General features: G+C 31.9%; 1 protein-coding gene and 2 long non-coding RNA genes across 3 annotated transcripts in view; 2 read left to right on the forward strand and 1 right to left on the reverse strand.

Moving 5' to 3' along the window:
- LOC131939403 (uncharacterized) overlaps positions 1-11760 on the forward strand; it is a 43809-nt gene extending 32049 nt beyond the window's left edge. Inside the window, exons 5-16 of the mRNA XM_059297687.1 lie at positions 971-1114; positions 1283-1450; positions 2812-3015; positions 3775-4011; positions 5848-5946; positions 6802-6900; positions 7476-7574; positions 9808-9957; positions 10172-10300; positions 10973-11116; positions 11232-11420; positions 11558-11760. Of these exons, the coding sequence (XP_059153670.1) occupies positions 971-1114; positions 1283-1450; positions 2812-3015; positions 3775-4011; positions 5848-5946; positions 6802-6900; positions 7476-7574; positions 9808-9957; positions 10172-10300; positions 10973-11116; positions 11232-11420; positions 11558-11760 (1865 nt within the window). The remainder of the gene's footprint in view (positions 1-970; positions 1115-1282; positions 1451-2811; positions 3016-3774; positions 4012-5847; positions 5947-6801; positions 6901-7475; positions 7575-9807; positions 9958-10171; positions 10301-10972; positions 11117-11231; positions 11421-11557) is intronic.
- A 1091-nt stretch (positions 11761-12851) lies between these two features.
- Positions 12852-13623, forward strand: LOC131939387 (uncharacterized). Its single transcript, XR_009386418.1, has 3 exons — positions 12852-12930; positions 13148-13283; positions 13480-13623. It is a non-coding gene; the product is annotated as an uncharacterized LOC131939387 (long non-coding RNA).
- A 222-nt stretch (positions 13624-13845) lies between these two features.
- Positions 13846-15422, reverse strand: LOC131939417 (uncharacterized). Its single transcript, XR_009386419.1, has 2 exons — positions 15323-15422; positions 13846-15000 (listed from the first exon to the last, which is right to left on the reverse strand). It is a non-coding gene; the product is annotated as an uncharacterized LOC131939417 (long non-coding RNA).
- Positions 15423-23018: the final 7596 nt, after the last annotated feature.

Here is a 23018-nt window from a genome sequence, read left to right on the forward strand (position 1 = left end):
GGGTGGGTGGGTGGGTGTAAGTTCATGCTAGAGTGATAGTCTGCTTATTGTGTGTGTACTGGTTTGTACTCAGGTGCGCGGACTTTTGACCATAGGTGGTTTGACCACAGGTGTTTTCTCAGCACAGGGTCTTTGATCACAGGTGGTTTGTCCAATGCGGGCGTTTGATAACAAGAGCTTTGTCCATATATGGTACGGATTAATTTAAAAAATTGGAATCAAACACACACTATTGGCGATGGTGTAGCACGAACAAATATCATTTGTAAAGGATGGGATTACAGTCTTCAGTCTCTCTTCCAATGTAGTCACCCAACAATGTGGCATTTCATTGAAGGTCTACAGATGTATTGCACACGGCAGAGACAACTTTCTTGAAAGGTTTCGCAGGAGCAAGCTACCCAGCTGAGAAGCAATACAGGATGCTGCACGAAAAAGTGCAACGTGCTGTTCAGACATATGGTCAAACAGATGTACTGACATAGTCAAACTAAGATATCGTTATTGACTTTTTTAGTACATGTTAATTTCAATTAATGGACTCTCATAAAACATGTATAAAATCGTATGAATTGTATAATAAATTTAAATCAAATAACAATTTCTTATTTCTATTTTAAAATTTAAAACTCGGCTTTACGATTGTAAACATTTAGTGTGAACCACAGCTCACCAGACCATGTGGGGGTGGGGTTGGTTGAGATATGCCTTGACAGGAAGAGAGGGAACTGCTAGGCGCGCTTACAGCTTGGTGTTTTCTAACGTCTCCAAGAAGAGAATTATATATATATAGATATATTATGGTTAACCACCATCTGTGGTCAAAGCCCCACTGTGGTCAAACCTCCTATGGTCAAAGCCCATCTGTTATCAAAGTCCCGCAGTGGACAAAGCCCCTTATGGTCAAAGCACCTGTGGTCAAAGCACCTAAGACCTGTAATCACACGCTTTTCTTACATTGTTTATCCAGTTGATATACTGGGAAGTTACAAAAACAATCACATACTAACAGACGGCAATGATGACACGTGTCTGGACACAACAGTTAAAAATGTGACTTTGTGTCTTGGAAATATTTATACACCATCGTTTATACGTTTGGTTTACAAAAAAGGTAGTCACTTTTTATAACCCACGCGTCAATCTTAGTATATTTTTAATGATAAATTTATCTAATAGTTTAACAATTTTGAAATGATTCTTCAATTTTTTTATTCGGGATTTTTTCTTAAAAAGAATGTTAACTGAATGAAAACTCATTTTAAAAATTTCGTTCAATTAGATAATAAAACTCGCCCTGGATTGAACCCATTTCTTGGATGTAGTACAGTAGTGTATGACGTGAGGGAAAACATTCGGGATTACTTCTGTGAAACTCAAGTAAAAGCTGATGTCGTCAAAATATCCGATGAAGACACACGCGATCTATGCTCCGTCTATTTCAGTGGAGGTGTGTTCAATTTTTTTTAAATTTTTTTATTTCAATCTTAATTGTAACGTTGGAATTGTGGTCCATTTTTTCCAAAAAGTGTAATTCGTGATTTACGTCATTTACTCATATTTCAGTTTTCTGTCAATTTTGGATTTGTTTGCATAGCCATTGACCATCCAACATCAAATTACAAGGCATTTTCTGACTGGGGTTTTGATTTAACAACCATGAGATTTATCGACCCACTGGTCTTTGTCCTCTATTTTACTTCAGAAAATTGTATCTTGTCGAGCTTGCCTTCTCCACCAGGGAATATGAAGATTAACATTAACACATTATAATTGTTTTATTCTTGCACAAGAATCATCGCAAGCTATACATTCTACATCGCTCTTATTTTTTATTTTTACCATTAATTTAATAATTTTAGTTCACAGATCATTTTCTGCAAAAAAAAGCTAATACAAAAGAAATTAGCCAGTAAAACAAATTGCATAATTATCAAAAGCAATAATTACTTAATTACATGCCGAATCTGATTCAATCGCGCTGAGTTATTTCTAATTGTATGATACGAATATTTAGATTTAATGAATATTTTATAATAATTAACGATATATGATCAAAGGCATTACCTATAGCTATATTTGAAAAAACGAAATAAAAAGGAAAATAGTTGGTATATTTTTAAAAAAAAAGTAGTGTTAACTAATATGACTCTAAGGGGAGTGATTTTATTTTTGAAAATTTTTGTATAAAAAAGAACTAATTTTTACAAATTTGTTTGTTACTTAATGTACATGTATGCATGAGTTGAGAACTTTTTTTTATTTTACTATTGTTTTATAATCTGCTAAAATAAAATGTTCTATTTATCATTATTTTTGTATTTTTTTTTTAAATTGAGCACTAACATGAATGCTACTGCAACATTCAAGCATAATCCATTCATTTGCATTGTCAAGAAAATAATGAGAAACAGATGAAGCAATAAGCTTTGTCTTGTGATAATTAAGTTTGGTGAAAGACCAGTTGATATTTTCCTTTTGAGGGCAATTGACTGTAAGGCCTAATGTTAAGTTGTTGTTTTTTTCAAACATAGAGTGATTCTGATGACAAACTGTTGTGTCAAGTTGGGTTTCTTAAATTAGAAAAAAAAAGTTTTACTTAGAGAAATTAGGAGAATTCAAACACATCATTGTACTTGTTTTAAACTTGTTTTAAACTATATAAATGTTTATCTTCACGGTTCGACACCTTGTTTTAGAATTACCATTCAGCTTGTAGTAAAGACCCGTATATTTAAAAGTAAATTTTTCAACGATTTATATACATTTTACCTAAAAAACTGATCTTATGTTCTAAATTCCATGTAACAGGACGAAATTTAGCATTGAATCAAATAGCAGTACTGTCAAGTACTCATGCTAATTTCAAGGCATCGTTGGCTGTTGACGGGGATAAAAAGCAATGCGAAAGGTCATTTACACAAACTTCAGACCAAGACAAAACCCCGTCATTTAAAGTTACGTTTGATAAACCAGTCTCGGTAAGCCGTGTCAAGCTGTATAACAAAGTCGATGGTAGGTTTCATACACTTTTCACTAAGATTTTTAGAAAAATTGGTCTTCTTTGATTTAGATGTTGACTTAAAATTTAAAATACAGATTAAAATACAGAAGAAGGATGTAAGCAATATTTTAAGATGATTCCAGATATGCGTTACCAATCGTGAAGTTTTAGATGCGTGACTTTGTTTTCTAAATCTGTATTATTTAAATACAAACAAGTAAGACGCTATACTTGGCGCATCAAAATTATTGGGACGCTTATTTACATTTCGTACAATGTTGATTAATTCATCCACTTTGAACAATGTAACGCTAAGAACATGTGTTGACGAAGACAGTTCAGAGTTATGTGAAATATGTAACAATATGAAGCATCATTATTTTTTGCAATTATATCAAAATGTGTCTCTAAATTTCCGCATTTAATTTGTGTACACATATTTTTCTAGTAATGATTGAAATAACAGCGACTTTCAACAACCTCTTTTTAAACACATTCACAAACACAAAAACTCGATATTATTGTTGATATTATTGTTGATATTATGAAAATCTGTAACATATTCATTGTGCTATAGTGCTATATTTTTTATAAATTTTAACATCATACATTTAGTTTATACTGTTATAAAATAGAAATTGTTTAATTTTCCTACTGTATAAAAATACAAGCATGCTATCGTATTTTGCTATTCACATAGACTTAGCAAGTAAATATTACATTATTCGTTAGTGAACTTACATTTCTTTAGCCTTGGATTTATGTTTCAGCCAAAAACAAGGTTGTCGAATTAAGTGATCGATTGAAGGGCTTTGTTTTGGAAACAATTGATTCGAATAACAAACAAGAGCAGGTATATATTGATAAAGGCCCGACACAAGCTGTATATAGTATCGACTTTGGAAAGATAAAAACTGTTTCTGCTATTCAAGTTAAACAGACCAGCCCTCCAATATCAGTTGATAAGACACCCATTCTTATGATTTGTGAAATTGAGGTATTTGGAGGTAGGCCTTAACAACAGGTTTGAGTATATTTTTAATTTAATTGCTTATCACCATTTGCCTAAAATAGTGATTACTATAAAACTACAGCAATAAGAGTAATCATAAAACAATGGTAATATGCGCTGAGAAAAATAAATAAGTATTAACTAGTATATAAAACTAAAATGGAATGAGTGTCTTCGTGGCAAGGTTGTGGTAATTGTTTTTCACATATTGGTGTAAATGAGCGTGAGCATGTGAATATGTGTTTCGTGTAAGTTTTCGTATATATATATATATATATATATATATATATATATATATATATATATATATATATATATATATATATATTATTTTTAAATACCGTATATAGAAAAAAACAATCGCGCCCTGTCGGGGCGCCACCCCTGCGAATTTGAAATTTTTTTTCGCAGAAACCTCCCCAGGAATATTCTCAACAACTTCCCAAAGTTTCACGGCGATGTGATGAGAGGTGTAGTAATGCATAAAGGACAAACAGACAAACACACACACAGACACAGACACACACACAAACATACATTGCTTTATATATATATATATATATATATATATATATATATAAGTGTGTAAGATAATGCGCGAGTGTGAGTGTGTGTACTAGCTGGTGCTCCAATGGCGTTCTAACTTTGCTTATCCAGTTGATCTACTGGGAAGTTATAGAAAAAAAAACACGTACTAACAGATGACATGAAAAATGTTATACCAATTTGTACTTTACTCGCCGAACTGATATTTAAAAATCACAATATTAATCATTTTCAAACTAAATTTTCATTTTATAACTTATCATTTCGATTACAATAAGGTGCAAAAAAGCACAATTATACTAAATCTATTACTCTTTATAAAAATATCATATTTGTTTGAATATAATAATGCAAATTATGTCCATTTGTACCAATTATATTTATGACTTCCAAGAAAAATATAAATAATTAAGTTTGTTTTTATGCTTGCGATTGTGTTTTTGTTTGCTTTACTTTTATGTTTGCGTTTGCTTTCGTGTTTGCGTATGTGTTTTGCGTTTGTATTAGCGTGATGTTCGCTTGTTATTTTTGCGTTTCTGATTGTGAATGCATTTTTGTTTGTTTTTGTTTATAGTTTGCATTTGTGTTTGCGTTATTGCGTTTGTTAATGTATTTGTGTATTTCTTTGTATTTATATTTTGATTTGCATTTGTGTTTTCGTTATAGTTGCGTTTCAGAATTGTTTGCGTATTTGTTTGTGTATGTATTTTGATTTGCGTTTGTGTTTGCGTTAATTTGTGTTTGTTTTTGCGTTTTTTTTTGTATTGGCGTTACGTGTTAGCTTATTTATGTTTGTGTTTAATTTTTGGTCGTCTTTGGTTGCTGTTAGAGTTAAGTTTAGAGTTAGAGTTAGTTTTATGGTTATAATTTATTTTCTCAAACGTTCATATTTGCAGATTGATGTTTAATTGGAAAGTAGTATATTTCCTAAACCCGGGCAATGTTGTGTTTATGCTACTTAATAAACACAAAAAAACGGTCATTTAAGCAGTTGAGTTAAAGATTAACCTGTTTCTGAGACCTCGGCGTATGCATAGATAGTCTACTCAGTTTTTTTCTTGCCATTTTCTCTTTCTTTACCTTGCCAGAAACAAACATGAACAAATTAAATTCAATGACATCCTATACTTGATTCCTGGTACCGAAATCTAGAAAAAAAAATTCGTTTTAGATTTTCCGAGTAGATTTATTTGCCTCTTAGTACATTTTGTGTTATACTTTTAAAATCAATTGTGTTGTTTAGCCAGGAATGTGTTAAGCTTAAACCACTTTTAATTATATTCAGACTGCCCCGACGGATTTTGGGGTTTGGAGTGTCAGCAACAATGCGACAGCGGTTGTAGTAAACCTTGCCATAAGGAGACTGGACAATGTTTCCGAAAAGGTATACATGTGAACATTATTTTTATGGAATGCATTGTAAATTCCGCGGGTTTGCTGGATGTTCATTATTAAAATGGTTGCACAGTTACATGAAAAATGTTATATCGTTTTGTACTTTACTCGCTGAGTTCAACACCCTGTAACTCAAAGGGTATTTCAGGAACAGCCCATCCCATTACGCAATCCGCGTAGCATATCCATCTCACCTCGGTCGAAATAGAAAGAGTAAATAATTAAAACATAATTATTTTTTTTAAATCACTGTCTGTCACATCGCCCTGTGAGAATTATATCTGAACGATACACTGAACCAATTGTACATCATTCTGTATTGAATCAATCATCTTACTATATGAGTAAATGAATAAATGCAAAAAAAAATTGAATGGATTGGTTCGTAAATTTAGGCAAAACATATTTAACGGCTTTGAATTTGATAAATATTTAAACATCGTCAACATTATTCTTCTAATGTACAAATAAAATAAAAGAAAAGGTGAAAACAAGCAAGGAATTGCTATTCACCGTGTTGATAAAACATTCTAGCGTAAAGTAATCTGATTTAGACATTCCTCGTATTCAAAAGTGATGGTCATCGTTGCAGGTAGACTAAGAATAACGTATTTGTTTGACCAGTCCATATTTATCTATAGTGCCATCAACTATACTCCGCGGCCCTACTCAAGCCAAGTCTGTTATTTTAGATATAATATAAAATCGAGTCCCAGAACAAATCTCTTAAATATTTCATCGTTTTCTCTACTTCTAGACCACATTATGTGAATTTTTTTTTAAACATTTAATTTATCATTTTCTCGAAGAAACATAGAAGATTTACAATCATATTTATATTCAGATTGCTCAAATGGAAAATGGGGATTAGATTGTCAAAAGCAATGTGACAATGGTTGCTCTAATGGTTGTGATACGGAGACAGGAACATGCACCATAAAAGGTATGCACAAAGTTATCTATATTAAAAGAAAAGCCAGTTATGTTTCTTTTTCGGCATAACGTTATATTTAATTTTAGTATATATATATATATATATATATATATATATATATATATATATATATATATATATATATATATATATATATATATATGTATGTAAGTATGTATATATATCATAAAATAGGCCTGCTATTTTTGTATAAAGAATACATGTTATTGTTTTCCGTACAAGGAACTTAAATATGATCGTCTTGTATTGTATTATTTAGTTTTTCTTACCTAATTCAACCTTTAAAATTGTGATGTTTAAGAAAACTTAACCAACTTCTAATAGTATATAATATATCTCAATTTATAAGAACGTTATTTACTCATCTAGGGCGAAATTAAAATAATAGTAAGAAAGCTGCAAACATACTTTATTTCGCAGTGCATGTAAAATACATTGATAGTGGATCTGGTACAATTATTAATCGTCCACACTTTCTTTAATATTTTCTTTAGCGTTTGTTTAGTCGTATTCTCTAAACAATATGTACATTTTAAAATAAATAGTGAACCATTTTTTTTCAGCCTGTCCTCATGGATTCTGGGGCCCGACTTGTCAGAAAAAATGTGACAGCTTATGCAGTAAGCCTTGTGACCTGGAGACAGGGCAATGCTACCGAAAAGGTTTACAAGCAGGAATAATTTAAATTAAATTAAAATAAACATATGGTTATGTGGTTTTGATTGATATTAGTTAAATATAGGTTAAAATTAAATGAAAATTAAATGCAAGTGCCGTCAGCCCTGTGTTAAAGAGGCAGGGAAACAGACATAAACGAGTAGTAAATGTGGCTTTTGTGGGCGTTAATAAGCACATCAATTTAATTGAGAAAATAATACATCGTTAAGCACTCGTTGCAATAAAACCAATTTTTGTTCGTACTACATGTTAGATACCCGTCTGCCGGCAGAAATTGTACACCATATACAATTCTTTTATAACGCGTTTTACACCATTTTTTGTTCAACTTTTTACAACCTTTAATTTAACTTGCTTCCTCGGCCAGTCTGTCTTCAGTCTGTCGTCATATATCGAAACACTAGAGCGAAATTTCAAGCAATTCTAACTGACATTCGTTTCAAAGTTAGCACGTAAATGAAGACAAAAAGTGACATTAAATGTGACTTAATTGGATGCCTAATTAATTAATTCATTTTTTATGAATGAATTAAAATTGTGTCCAAATAGTAGGCAGGTTTTCCAACTATTCCGCATTATTAAACGCGAGTTATTATGTTCCTTATGTGTGCTATAGTTTTTAATCATGCAACTTTATTGTAAATTAAAAAAAATTAAAGTACGGGGAAAAAAATTCATTAAAAAAAAAATTAATAACAAGCTTGTATGTAAAAAGCACTAAAAAGTAAAAAAATAAATGATTTTCTTTAAGTATATAATAAAACACTACTATTTAAATAACTATCCAGAAAAGCGTGGGTATCTTCCTAAATATTAGTAAAGGTATCCAATATATAATAAAGTGACTGGTGCTTTTCTTTATAGCAATTTAAATAGTAGTGTTTTATTGCATATTTAAAGAAAATCATTTATTTTCTCTTTTTAGTGAATCATTACATAAAAGCTTGCTATTAAAACATTTTTTATGAATTTCTTTTCCACTCCATACGCAAAACATTCCTACTAGGTTTGTTGGTTTATGTCATTTTGCTTTACTGACTCTGCTAGTGCGGGTTGAACCTTACATGTAGACTATCAGCCGTTTTTCCGTTTCCATGAGGTGTTTTTTAACTCTCTTAGCGCATTGCGTGGAATGGAAATTAGATACTGTTTGATTAGGGGACAACCTAAAGACTCCCGATCGTTTAAGAACTTTTTACTTTCGAGTTAGCAAACGCTTATTTTACTGCTAGATCAAGCGTCCATTGAAGTATGTTTACATTATATAAGCGTGTTAAGAAATAGGAAAATATTCATACAGCAGAACAATCTATAAATAAACCAAGAGATATCGATATGATGTGGACTTACCACATGGACACAGTGCACCTTAATTTTTATTTGATCAGCCATACTACTACTACTACTACTAGTACTACTACTACTAGTAGTAGTAGTAGTAGTAGTAGTAGTAGTAGTAGTAGAAGTAGTAATACTAATAGTAATAAAAATAATAATATTAATAAAAATAATAATGATAATATTTATTACAATTATAATAATTATGTTAATTACGGTAGTTATGATAATTCTAATAATTCTAAAAGATCTTATAATTCCAAATAATTCTAATAACTCTAATAGTTCTAACAATTCTAATAATTCTAATTATTCTAATCATTCAAATCATATTAATAGTTCCAATAAACTTAATAATTCTAATAATTTTAAAAATTCTAATAATTCTACTAGTGCTAATAATTTTTAATAATTCTAAAATGATAATAATAATAATAATAATAATAATAATAATAATAATAATAATAATAATAATAATAATAATAATAATAATAATAATAATTGTAATTATTACATAATTTATATTAATTATATTTATATTTAAAATTATAAAGATTGTTTTAAAAATAATAATAATGATAACAAAATAATAATACAAACAATAATAGTAATAACAACACTAACATTTTTTCATGGTGACACTCATAGGTATTGTAGCTTTTTTTCACATTTGCCAGTATTAACAAAAGCGATACAGAAATATCAATAAAGAAGCAATTAAAATGTAGAAATAGATGCATGAGAATCAATTGCTTGATTCAGTTAGAAAACTTTATTTCGAATCAATGCTTTCTAAAATGTTATTTTTATACTAATTAATTCTAGTATGTTCATTTCCGAAAGTCTTACCTAAAACGTAAATTTTTTTTTTATATTTAGAGTGTGCTCCAGGACGTTGGGGTTTGGATTGTCAGGCAAAATGTGACGAGAGCTGTGCGAATCCTTGCCACCTGGAGACTGGGGAATGCGAACGAAAATCATCGAATAATGATACCATTGACAAATATGGACTTATTGAACATATTCAAAGTATTTGTTTCATTAAAATAAGTTTAATCATCTGTTTATTTACCATATTAACCACATATTTAACTATATAAATTTCATTTTTAACTAAAAAAAAGATTTTAAATTGTATTGAATTTTTTTTTATTTGTAATCTATATTAATTAACACGTGTTTATACTGATATTTGATATGCTAAATAGAATCAACAATTTCTGAATTTTGATACATTCTGTAGCCTACACCTGGGTTGGACCGAAAAAGAGATACAGGTGTAACTGTAGGGGCGACCACTGCTATATAAATGGCACTTGCTGGCCAGCAGAAAAGTGTTCCCTGGGATGGTTTGGTAAATACTGTCAGTACGGTGAGATACAGTTGACACCCACATACCACATAAAGAAACTTGTAATGTCAGAACAGATTCCTTACATCTACACACAACTTCACTCAACTTTCCATACTAAAAAACTTTAATTGCATAACTTTTTTTGTAAAGAAGATTTAAACTGCTAGCACGAAATTCTTTATTTCACATCAATTCCATTACATTCAATGCGTACATTTTTTCTTAATTAAATATCGCTACGCTTTAGGGGTCATCCATTAATGACGTCACGCTTTTTTGACGATTTTTACCTCCCCCCTCCCGCCCGTAACACATCGTCACAAAAAGCAAGACCCCCTAAAATGACGTCACACCTACAACCCCCCCCCCCCTCAAAATTGCAGTTGAATTTTTCTTAAAACATCTATATTTTTCCAAAATCTTGTCTGAACTCTGTCGACATAGAGTATTTAAATCAATTCCTATTACAATTTATTAAAACAGTTTTCTAAAACGCAAAAGAAACCCTGCTAAAACTCGTTTTCAAACATTGCTTTTTTATAATACAAAAGTGTGACATCACACCATCAGAATTCCCCCCCCCCTCATCAAACACCGTCACAAAATTACGGCCCCCCCCCTCCCCTGTGCGAGTGTGACGTCATTTATGGACGACCCCTTAGCAACTTACTAAAACACTTTTAAATGCAGTGGATCTCCTAGCAAACCATGACAGCAGCAACATATTAACAGACGGGGATGATCACTCTTGCACGAAAGTGTTATCAAACAGTTTAACGTTAGAACTAGGCGGTGAATTCCCTGTGACGTTAGTGAGGCTGGCTACGAGAGCAGGTAAAAATTACACGGAGACAAATTAAATCATTGTGTGTAAACGTATGTTTTATATTACCTATGTAACACAATGCTATTTAAAAACTTCAATAATTTTTTTTGTTTCCTTTTTTAGAACTCGGGACAGGAAAAGCTATTGAGATGGAGTTTCAAGGAAAGACAAAAAGATTCAAATGCCCCGATGCAAAAGTGTACACCCAAAATAATATTAAAGATATATTTTGCGGAGGCAACGAATTGGCTACGGCGTTGATTCTGAAAGGGCCCGGTTTATTAACGTTGTGTTCTGTCTATTTCAGTGGAGGTAAATTGTGTTCTTTTTTTGTTTCAGTATTAGTAAAATATAATTATATATAATATTGTATTTCATTTCATATACATTTTCCACATTTTATCTCCGATCTGAACCATTAACTCACCATTATTTTCATTTTATTTTAGGTCGAAATTTTGCAATTAAACAAAAAATTGTTCAGAAACCTAACTCCAAAAATACCATGGATAAAGTAGATGGCAATTTATGGAACTGTGATTATGATGATCCACCATTGGAAGAGAACAAAGAAGCTCCATCTATTGAAATTCAGTTTGACAAAACTATCTCGGTTAACCACTTTAGACTATTCAGCAGAATTTTCGGTTAGTCCAATCTAATTTATAAAGGATTAATAATTGAAAACAAATCGAGGGCTGTGGTTTGTAACCTGGGGTTAGGTGTGTCAGTCTCGGTAGTTCGGCGGAGGTCAAAACACACAACCGACTCTGATTGCAGATCAGGTTTATCAGTGCGGATGATATAATTTTTAAGAAAGGTTCGGTGAATGCGCATACTAAACTGTTGGGGGTTCGAAACATCGAAAATGTTAAGAACCACTGGTATAGACTAAATGTTAATATAATATGCCTTATCGTGTTTTATACATAACTAACTTGATTAAAATATCTCTTGCAAAACAGGATCTTTGATTTCGAATGATTAAAATTTGTAAAGCTATATTATCTATATCAATACACGTTTGTATATATATATATATATATATATATATATATATATATATATATATATATATATATATATATATATTCTTAATTATTATTTATAGAACAGCATAACATTGTGTTTGATGCGCTTCTTTTTTTAAATGTTTGCGAAACCTAGATACTAGCAAAAGATTTATGAGAAAAAAGTTCAAGCATTAAAATATGTATTGCTAGAGAATATTGTTAAGGATCACAGCGCCTATTAGGCTTAATGAAAACCTGTTTGTTACGTTTTGGGATCACGTCCATCATTATAATGCGCAGGGCGGGGTGAAAGAATAACATGAGGAGGTTAGAAGAGGAAGACCATTGTATTACATTAAAGGCTATTGTAGTTGCATAGAAACCAGATACAGTAGACAAAGAAGGTTTGATGAGTCTAAAAATGGTTTTATTACTAAATATGATAGAAAAAGAAATATTTAGTCTAACAAGAATTAACATTCACTTGTGTATCATTTTTTTCTTTACATAGTTTTTATGTTAAAAATGTGTTATTTCTTTAGTCATCTAAACTTTTTCTGTAACAGTTTTACAAATTATTTCAGGCGACAACGAGGATTTAATGTCAAAGCGTCTCCTTATAGAAGCGTTTGATTCGCAATCAAAAAGTCTATTTCAAAACAAAGACGACAAGGTCCCGGAATCTATATATGATTTAATAACTGATGAGATAAGCAATGTATCAAAAATCAAAATATCAGAGAAAGATGTAAATTCAACAGCGGATACATTTGTAGCCATAAACGTTTGTGAAATTGAAATATTTGGAGGTATGCGTTAAATTGTTTGATTCATAGATTCCTTATGAAATATTTGTCACAAGTTAAAGGCTATTAGACATTATATATTTTATTACGTATACCGTTTTGAAATTAAGATTATTGAATTAGAATTTGAATTAGTGTTATTCATCTCAACAATGGATCGCTGGTTCTTAAACACAATGTTTATTTTTCTTGTATAAAGCTGCATCCTTATTATTTTTAGACTGCAATGATGGATATTGGGGTATCGACTGCCGAAATAACTGTAGTCATGTCTGCAGTACATTCTGTCATAAGGAGACCGGAATGTGTTGAGGCATTTTCACTTTGTGTTTGACTGTCTTTAAAACATGAAAATTGTAATAAGTGTTTTCTTTCTATTACATTTATAGTATTTAGTATACTAAATAAATAAACATTATCTTAAAATTAAAAAAAAATTATTCATCATTGCTAAAGATATAAGCTGTTTTGTAAGAAACATTTTTTGTTTCTGTTTTTTTCACGGCATAGATGATATAAAATTTCTAAATTTATATTTTAAAATCCTTGCAGTTGCCGAGATAAAATATGAAAGATTGCTATTCCTGATGATGTGAAACTTGAATCAAGCTTCGGAAATGTCATGTAGAAATTAACTTTATTGTTTTGAAATCTGCATTTACTTTTCAAAATGTTTTAAGTAGATAAAAAAACTAACAGTCAATTTAAAATAAATGTTAATCAATGCAATAGTTTATTTTTCAGAATTTTGTTGTTTTCTACAGAATTTTATGAAAAAATTTGTTTTTCTATGTTAGATGGTTTAAGTTTTTAATTGAAAGTAATACTAGTGGTTTATATTTTTATTTAAATTGATTTCGATTAACACAGTGGTTCTTATGGGTTCTTTTTTAAAGAGCAGACGATGAACTGCTAGTTCAGTTCACAACTTTATTTACAATAGTTAAATCAGCAATGAATACAGTTCATTTCAGTGCTCACACATTTACAGTTGATAAAGCACTAAAAATTAAAGTGCATGAATTGACAAGATAAGAATCACAGGAATAATATTGAATACATTTTAAGTTCTAACAGTCAAAACACATAGCTTCCCCTTGCGTTCGTTTAAGTAGCCTATCAAACGTCATATTCGCCCAGGTTATATACACTCTTGCATTCGTTTAAGTGGCCTATTAAACGTAGTATTCACACAGGTTATATACACTCTTGCATTCGCTTAGGTGGCCTATCAAAAGTATTATTCACACAGGTGATATACACTCTTGCGTTCGTTTAGATGGCCTATCAAACGTCATATTCGCCCTGGTTATATACACTCTCTCGCAATCCAGTCTGTGTGCGATACCCAAAAAATTATGAAATATGCGATGATTGATTGCTCACCCAGTCATTTTTGATGTACAGTTAAATTAATGACACATACGATTTACTCCAAACATAATACAAATAATACAGTCTGTCACAGTGAAATAACAGAATACATGTGTTATAATTTTCTTTTTACTTTCTCGTTCACAAAGTATAAAGAAAATTTAGTAATATTGGACAGAAGTTTAATACTATTTTGTTCAATTCTGTCTGTGTCTTTGTATGTGAACAGGATAATTTATGTACCTTTTCAGTTAGGTTGTTCAAAGTTCATATATAATTAACTGTCAAATTGTTGTTTTTTTTTTGGCTTAATTCATTTGGGCTCTTTTTTCTTGAGATGAAGGTGTGTGGATAAATGTAAAGGGCGGTGTTGTGCAGATATGGGGATGCGGCTTCATTTATAAAGCGCTGTTGTGTAAATGTACTAATTTTCAATATACAACGCAGGATAAAAGTTATCTGCTCTGGAATTTGATCAGTTATCATCGTCAATTATAACTAGGTAATCGTCGTCTGCTGTAGTCAAAGGTGGCTGTTGCGCCGACGATGGGTAATCGTCTATAACTGTCTCGTATATATTATGTCCTGGTTTGGACATCGAGTATTGTCCTGTATATGACTCTTGAATGTTTAACGTCTCAACAGTTTCCTGTACTGTAGGAGCCGGTTCATTGAGTGTTACACGCCGATTTACGTGAGCTGAAACATGAGAGATAGGACTATAGACATAAATATGATGTTCTTTGATTACTTGTTTAGCAGTATAGATAATACTTATTTTAAAATTCACTATAAATCTACATCAACACGATTGCACATTATGTGAAATATTTCAATAAATCCGGAGTGTCCTTCCCTGAACTTATTCGTATATTCTTATATAACAGTATGAAGATGATAATTTCAGTGCAATCGGTCTATAGAAATGGGTTTTTTTAAATACTTAAATCTTTTAAATATAATTAAGTACCAAAAAGAAAGTAAACAATGTGCTAAAACTAATTACAAATTAAAAAAATACCTCTGAAATAATAGCAAACTGTGATAAGAACTGCAGAAACCACATTACTTGAGATCACCAAGGTAACAACCACAAAATTACTCATCCAGGGTGTGTCTTGTTTTAAAAATATGATTTAAAATTAAGTCAAGTATTATGGTTTATAAACATCATAGCTCCTTTATTGGTAAGCGTGTATAGCTATAACATAAGTAACCAGTGTATCTGTAGAATCGAGTCCGTCCAGTTTATGCGAACTCGATTTTTTTCATTTTAAAATGCTTCACCAGAATATAATCAGTAATTTTTATGATAGAGAATATCTTAAAATATTATAAATGCATCAACTATAATATATTTGAAACATTTATGACACAAAACAACAACTGTAAATTGTAAGTAAATGTATACTAACCATAAATAAATAACACTTGTACCATTTTTTTCAAATAACAAATGTCATAAGCCAAAGTGAGATTGAAACTTCCCTGTTGATGTGTAGAGCTGATGTTGTAGACAGCACAAGGTTCACCAGAAGCCACAAGTTCTTGTTGGTGTTTAATGTTTGCTCTACAAGGTGACGGCAAATCTCGGCAACAGAACGTGATTGTACTCTCGTTGTTCTGAAATTCAAAAACATTCGAGTCTTGCTGTAGACTGCGACCGTTGACCGTTAATGTTAGTTTTGATAGATCTGCAATATAAATATTTAGAACATAATTCCTTATATTATATGAATGTGTTTCCAACCTATATTCCACACCAAATAGTAAACAAATTAAAAAAAACACTTTATAGCAACAAACACTAAAAATAAGAAAATAAAACGAATTTCCTTTCTTTGATAAAAGTTACAGTCGCTAGAATATGTAAACTATCTCATGACCGTCCTTTTTATATTTGTTTTATTTTTACAATTAGTGATTCCTAAAGAATGAATTCGACGCGATTAAAAATATTTGCTTAAACAATCTCATTAGTTCGCGATATTTAAACGATGATTATCTTCACCAGAACGCAGCAGTCCTTGGCCACAATTTACAGACACCAGCAAGCTGATAAATCAAACGATTGCTATAATCTAACTACCTCCCCTTAGTTGCAAACCGTTTAAAAACTATATTATCCCCTAACAGCCTTCACTAGATTGACCGGCTCTACGATTGTAAATATTATCATGAACCACAACTCACCAGAATGTTAGGGTTATCGCAGAGGCGTAGCGACCCTTCCCGGCGCCCGGGGACATACTTTCAATTTGGCGCCCCCTTGGGAGCAAACTTTCGATTTGCACCCCCCCCCTCGAACTTTTCATTTGCACCCCACCCCCCTCAAACTTTCGATTTGCACCCCCCCCCCCTCGAACTTTTCATTTGCACCCCCCCCCTCAAACTTTCAATTTGGCGCCCCCCCTAAGGTCGGCGCCCGGGGACATATGTCCCCCCCCGCCCCCCCCCCCCCCTCGCTACGCTACTGGGTTATCGCCTCTACCTAGTTATCTCCCCTTCTGTTATTGAATAAAGTAATATATCGAATGATTTAATTGTCATCTCCCCTTAGTTTCGAAACCGTTAAACTGATTTAAATGTATAGTTTAACATATAATTAAGTTAAAAATAGACTTGTATTGTTATTGAAGTGGAACGTATCTGGAAAGTTTGAATGAAATCATTGCATTAGAAGTGGGTTGAAATTGAATTACAAGACTACCACAAACCCACAAACAAACAAACAGACGTTGCGAACTAAATAAAAGCTTGTAAACACTATCTCGTAACTTCTAGTTTGGGTCCAATAGTATACTATAACGCATTGGATACTGCAAGAGTTTATTGAAAGCAGCGTCTCTCACACAATAGTTTCCAGAGCTGCTAGCACTAATTAATTAGAGGTCAACATCATTAATTCTTGGAACGACTTTCTGACTCAAACATTATTGCTGTCGTCACGGCAGGTAATCAAGTAAGATAATTTATCTACATGAAACATTTTTCAATTTTGTTATAAACTGGGGGGGGGGGGGGGCGTGGTTGGATGGCGTAGTGCTTAATGGCTAACTTGAATGCATAGAGCTCAGATCATAAATCTGAGTCTCTAAGACATCCCTGAGTTCACCCAGCCCTGATGGGTACCTGACTTATATTTGGGAAAGCACATTTGGCTAGGTAGAGAGCTGGCCATACAATTTGTTCATATGTTTTGATAAAAAATTCGATGAACTGTACTTCATCAAACAGAAAAATACGGTTGAAGGCGATTTAAAGGCAAGTAGCCAGTTTCGATTTTATAGCGGAATAATTTATAATATAAGTCTATGTAATTCTTATATCTGTTGCAAGAATAAAAACATTTTTTATTACAATATCTTATGTACTAATTACAGGGACCGTGTGATCGAATTGTAGAGCAAACACCTGCAAAATATCGAGTACGGATCCGAAGCTCGATCTTGTGCCCATCCAGCTTGGTACCTTATGAGTACAAAGACTGCCGGACGTGGAGCTTACCACACTATCAACCTCAAATGTCAAAGACATTCAAACAGATAAACTCTTTACGTCAGCCTACTGTGTTTTGGGCATGAACGGGTGAAGTTGATGATGTACTAACCACAATAAAATAAGACGTTAATCTCTTTGGTTTGTTTACAAATGTCGTAGGCCAAAGTGAGATAGAAACTCCCCTGTTGATGTGTAGAGCTGATGTTGTAGACAGCACAAGGTTCACCAGAAGCCACAAGTTCTTGTTGGTGTTTAATGTTTGCTCTACAAGGTGACGGCAAATCTCGGCAACAGAACGCGATTGTACTCTCGTTGTTCTTTAGTTCAAAAACTTTCGAGTCTTGTTGTAGGCTGCGACCGTTGATGGTGTAGATTAGAGCTGATAGGTCTGGAGATGGGACAATTAGATAAAAGTGTTTGAAATTCGCGACTTAAAAATTATTTATCCTATATAAAACAATTTGTTTTCTTCCTTTCATGTGAGTAACAACAGATATTTTTGTATTGTATTGGAGTAATCAACTCTGATGGGTACCTAACTCACGTTAGGGAGAGTAAAGGCGGCGGGGCATAGTGCTGACCACATTATCTCTTCACATGCCGAGGTCACAAAATCAAGTAAACTCTACTTCACTTGCCCCATAGACCGTCAGGTTTGAAAGGGAAACTTTACTTTAATTTTATTGGAGTAATCAAGCTAACAAGTCTGAAATCGCGAGTAAGATTGAAGGATCGGTAAATATTAATTAATGAAAAAGTTAAATGTTCAAATCAAAGGCATATTTTAATATCTTTACATTTCCAAAAGTTAAAAAATATTTTTTTTTTCCACAACAAGTAAGGAAAAACAAAAATAATCGGAAAACATTAAGTGTTAATACAGCTATCATTGGTTGATTATTATCAGAAACAAACGCTGATCTCTTCAATCCCATTATGACAAATGGGTTAATGATTCATCGAGCTTTGTTACTACGTGACTCGGCCTGAAGTGTGAGCACCTTCACTTGTCAGATAAACAAGTGTAACGAGACTCATCACAGAAACATATTAACAACTTTGTATATAGATCTGTAATCAACTAACACGGTCTGTGACATTTTAATTTACAGTAACACAACATACATATGTGATGGATATGTGATGTCATTTTTGTGTTGTATAATCAAATAATTTAAATTAACATAGTAAACTATTGTAGAAGCTCTATACACATAACATCATTAGCTTTAATTCTCACATGCTTTAGGCAAAATTCCACCAATATAGAACCACTCAGGCGTAAGTTATCTCGCGCTGTTTTTGGACACCATCATTGCTGTTATTTTGAGACTGAGGCCCAATACCAAGGCGAGAACAGACAGAACGATAGATTATCATCCAGCTCAAAGACACATGGACATAGAGACTTGTAGATAGCTGTTGGAAACCGCAGATATTTATTTCTTATTGAATGGAAGAGCACTAGATTAAAACTATAGACCAACATGAAAACATAGATTACAAAAATGTTTCAGATCTAGGAGTATGCGATTAATCTTTCTTCTTGCAAACAAAACAAAAAACAACAACAAAAAAAACCACGAAAGAGGTGATTGAATGAATGCACCTTGGAAATGTAAGGCGAAGGACATTGGCAGCAACTAGAGAAAATCTATTTGTTGTCCATGTACCAGCACTCTCTCTCTCTCTACAACATTCTCTCCACCTTTACAGCACGGTATCAGTTGTTTCGTTTCGCAGAAGCTACCAGTATAAAACTAGAATTGGTAATCCTATCACCTGAAAGGTCTAATCTACTTATTTATTTCGGAGATTTCATTCATCGATGGGTTGTTTTACATAGCTAACGAGCTTAATCTGCCGTGGTTTAAACGTGTTGTCTTACGAGTTAGTAGCAATGTGCACTACCACCCAATAATGCCGACCACTGGTTACTGAAACAAGGCAGGTATTGAAATAGTAAATACGTTCAGCAGGTGTAAATATGAAAGAGTGGATTTCATTGGCTGTAATAACATTATTAATGCAAGGTGGATATACAACAGAATATGTACTTACTGTAAAATGTTGGATATCTCTTTACTTCACTATACCAACTTTGATCGTCTGTGTGTTTTACATAACCACGAATCTCTGCTCTGCTGTTCTTCTCATACAGTGGGGCGTTGATTACAATGTGATAGATTTCTTGTGTGTTGTGAGAGCAGTAGCACATCAATTGACTTGTGTAGCTGCACGTTGTATTGTGTATGTTGACCACACAAAGCTGCCGATGTTGATTTTTTTTAAAGTTAGACTCGACAACATTAACATTTATATCGTCACAAAGCAACTCTAAAATATACATAACTAGATGATATTCTGTGTTACATGTCAATTATCTAAGTCATCTCTCATTACCCATGTTCTGTTTATTGCTGCATTTCATTTTAATGTATGGAAGATCAATCTGAAGTATTTCGCAAAATGCATTTTGTTTATAATCCAAAGATTATGTAAATACTACGGTAAACCCATTGCCAGATTAAAAATCAATTTAATTTCATCATTCCGTATCAGTGTATCGCCGTAATAATATAGAAATAAACAGAAACAAAAGTTTAATTATTTAAGTTGATGCGTTAAAATTAATTTAAATTATCAATTTTAACATATTCACCTTAATAATATTGATAATAACCGATTGTTTATCCTTACATGTGTAAACGTTGCAGCACTTGTTGGTTTAAATTCAAACTGCACAGACTTTGACCAGCTGTTATGCCAAGATGAAAAATCTACAACTGCATAAAATTTTACTTTAGCATTGATCTTTATCACACCTGTACAGGTCGAGTTGTCGAGTGCAGATAGGGATATAACATTACAGTGGTAGCCTAAAACATAAAAGTATGAATTACAAACGATATTCAGCAGGTTGTGTAATTACGTGTTCACGTATTGTAATGTACATATTGCACTGTGCATTAAAGTTTCATAATATTTTTACTGAGCATAAAGTTAAGCTGAATTTCTATTCTTAACTTTCACTATTATTATATCACAATGTCTACATTTATGAATATAACTTACAGTGACAATAGATATACATAAAAGCAATTGATGATGTTAAAATCATCTTCATCTTTTTAAAGTAATTTTTACAAATATATTCACACAACAATATTCAATTTAAAAAGTCTTATTTACGCTGCTATAAATAATTTCAAAAATGTTTGTATTGAATCGCGATAAAATTAAATGCCTTGTTGGTGTTTAAGTTACATCGCAGCTGAGACGTTTCAGAAAATGTTTATCAGGAAGTAAATTGATTCATATTTTTAAAGAAAACATTCACAAGTGATTTTTTAAAATTGTTCTCATTTGGTACTTATATGTTACTGTAAACATACAGATTATACTTTTTATTTAGCATGAACAGAAATCATTTTTCGAAGTAAAAAGTAATGTATCTAGATTAAAATACTGGAAAATAAATCGTTTTTTTTTAAATTTTAATTAAGAACATCATCAATGAAAGTAAAACATTGAGCACAGTTTGTAAAGTGTTTGAACTATATTACGTTACTAACTGAAGCAAAACATTACTCATTTATATCGTGTTTAATCAAAGCATATTGAAGACGATAAGTAGATTAAACAATTAGGAGAAATAAAGACAGGAAAAATTAAAACAGAAGATATATAAAGGGTAAGAAATATTGAGAACGAAGAAAAAACATAGATAAAGAAAAATATATTGATAGGAAGAGATGTAGAGATGGATAGGGAAATTGATGAAGACAGAGAAGTTGATAGAATTTTTATTCCAATATTAAGTAAGATCATATTTAAACGTTTTTATATATCTAGGAAAATATTTTCTCCATTTTTTGGTTATCATTGACTCCTCACTCGGCTTATAGCAGGTTTTAAAAACACTTAAACATATTTTCATTCTCTTGTAAATCCTAAGAAATTGAATTTGGTATCTGTAAAGATTCTTTCACTCTCTCTGTTTAGTGTATTCGCATTTCCGCTTCACGTTAATGATTTCTTGAACTTTGTATTTAAAATTTTAAACTGTTTTGTTATACTTGACTCAGAGGGAGGGCTGGGTGAAAAATTGTCAAATAAATAATTGAAACAAGCTCAAGCTTTTAGTAAAAAGTTAACATAGTGTCTTTTTAAAAATATATGCCAACTTTAGAGTGTAAATTTTTTCCCTCTTTTAATGTTTGTAAGTTCTGCTGGTAATAGGTGATTAACAACTAATCTCCCGTGTGCTAGGACATACTCTCTAGCTAACTCTATTTTCTTGATGTTCGCAGATTCGAGTTAACGATATCACGTTTTATTGGACAGCCAATGTTCTGCGTTGATTTGGAGTTTATAGTTCAGTGTTATGTTTACATTGTAAAGGTATCCATGTCTATCACAACAATATGTTTGTAAATAATGGCGAGCAACACGCCTGAACATTGTTTTAGCGTCAACCTGGTGATGTTGATTTATTCTTATAAAAGTTGATTCTTAGAAGATACGCTATGGTTACCGCCCCATTTGTGTATTTATATTTTGTATCACTGTTTGCTGTTAGTCAATATTATGTTATGATAATCAGCATAGCCCATCATATCTAGCTAGCCCCATATAGTTCACCAGTTAACGGCTATTTATTGAATTCCATCAACTAAATAAATAAACCTGTTTCACAAAAAGCTTTTGTTTGGTACACCATCTCTGTATGTTTGTGTATTTGTGGCAAATCTTGTAACTTAATTTTAGCCCATTTCTGATGCAGCATTTCGTGCAAACTCTAACCATACATTCATCCAATAAGGCAAATAATGTGGATGAAACAAAAAGAAAATAAATGTACTGCTATTTTAAAAACTGTGAAAATGTTGTTTGCTATATTATGCATTTAATACCCTTACTAAAAATGTGTACGTTATCCAGGCTCTTCTTTATTGCTATTTTAAGAGTGCATTATATACGTTATTTAAATTTCTTTTTTTTTAGTGTGTCAACCTTTTTATTCCAACCTAATTAAAAATTAAATTAGTTATTAAAAATTAATCTTAATATTGCAATATTCAGCATCAAAATGGGAGATAACTCGATTAATTGCGAAGCGCCAACATCCACCAAGTGTCAAGTGATATGTCTTCACGCTTGAGAGCCGAACACGGATGGGGCAGATATATGTCGTGTAGAGATTGTTACAGATT

This window comes from Physella acuta, unplaced genomic scaffold (assembly GCF_028476545.2).
Source record: "Physella acuta isolate Inbredline_101_S28 unplaced genomic scaffold, ASM2847654v3 ptg000276l, whole genome shotgun sequence".
Classification (NCBI taxonomy): domain Eukaryota; kingdom Metazoa; phylum Mollusca; class Gastropoda; family Physidae; genus Physella; species Physella acuta.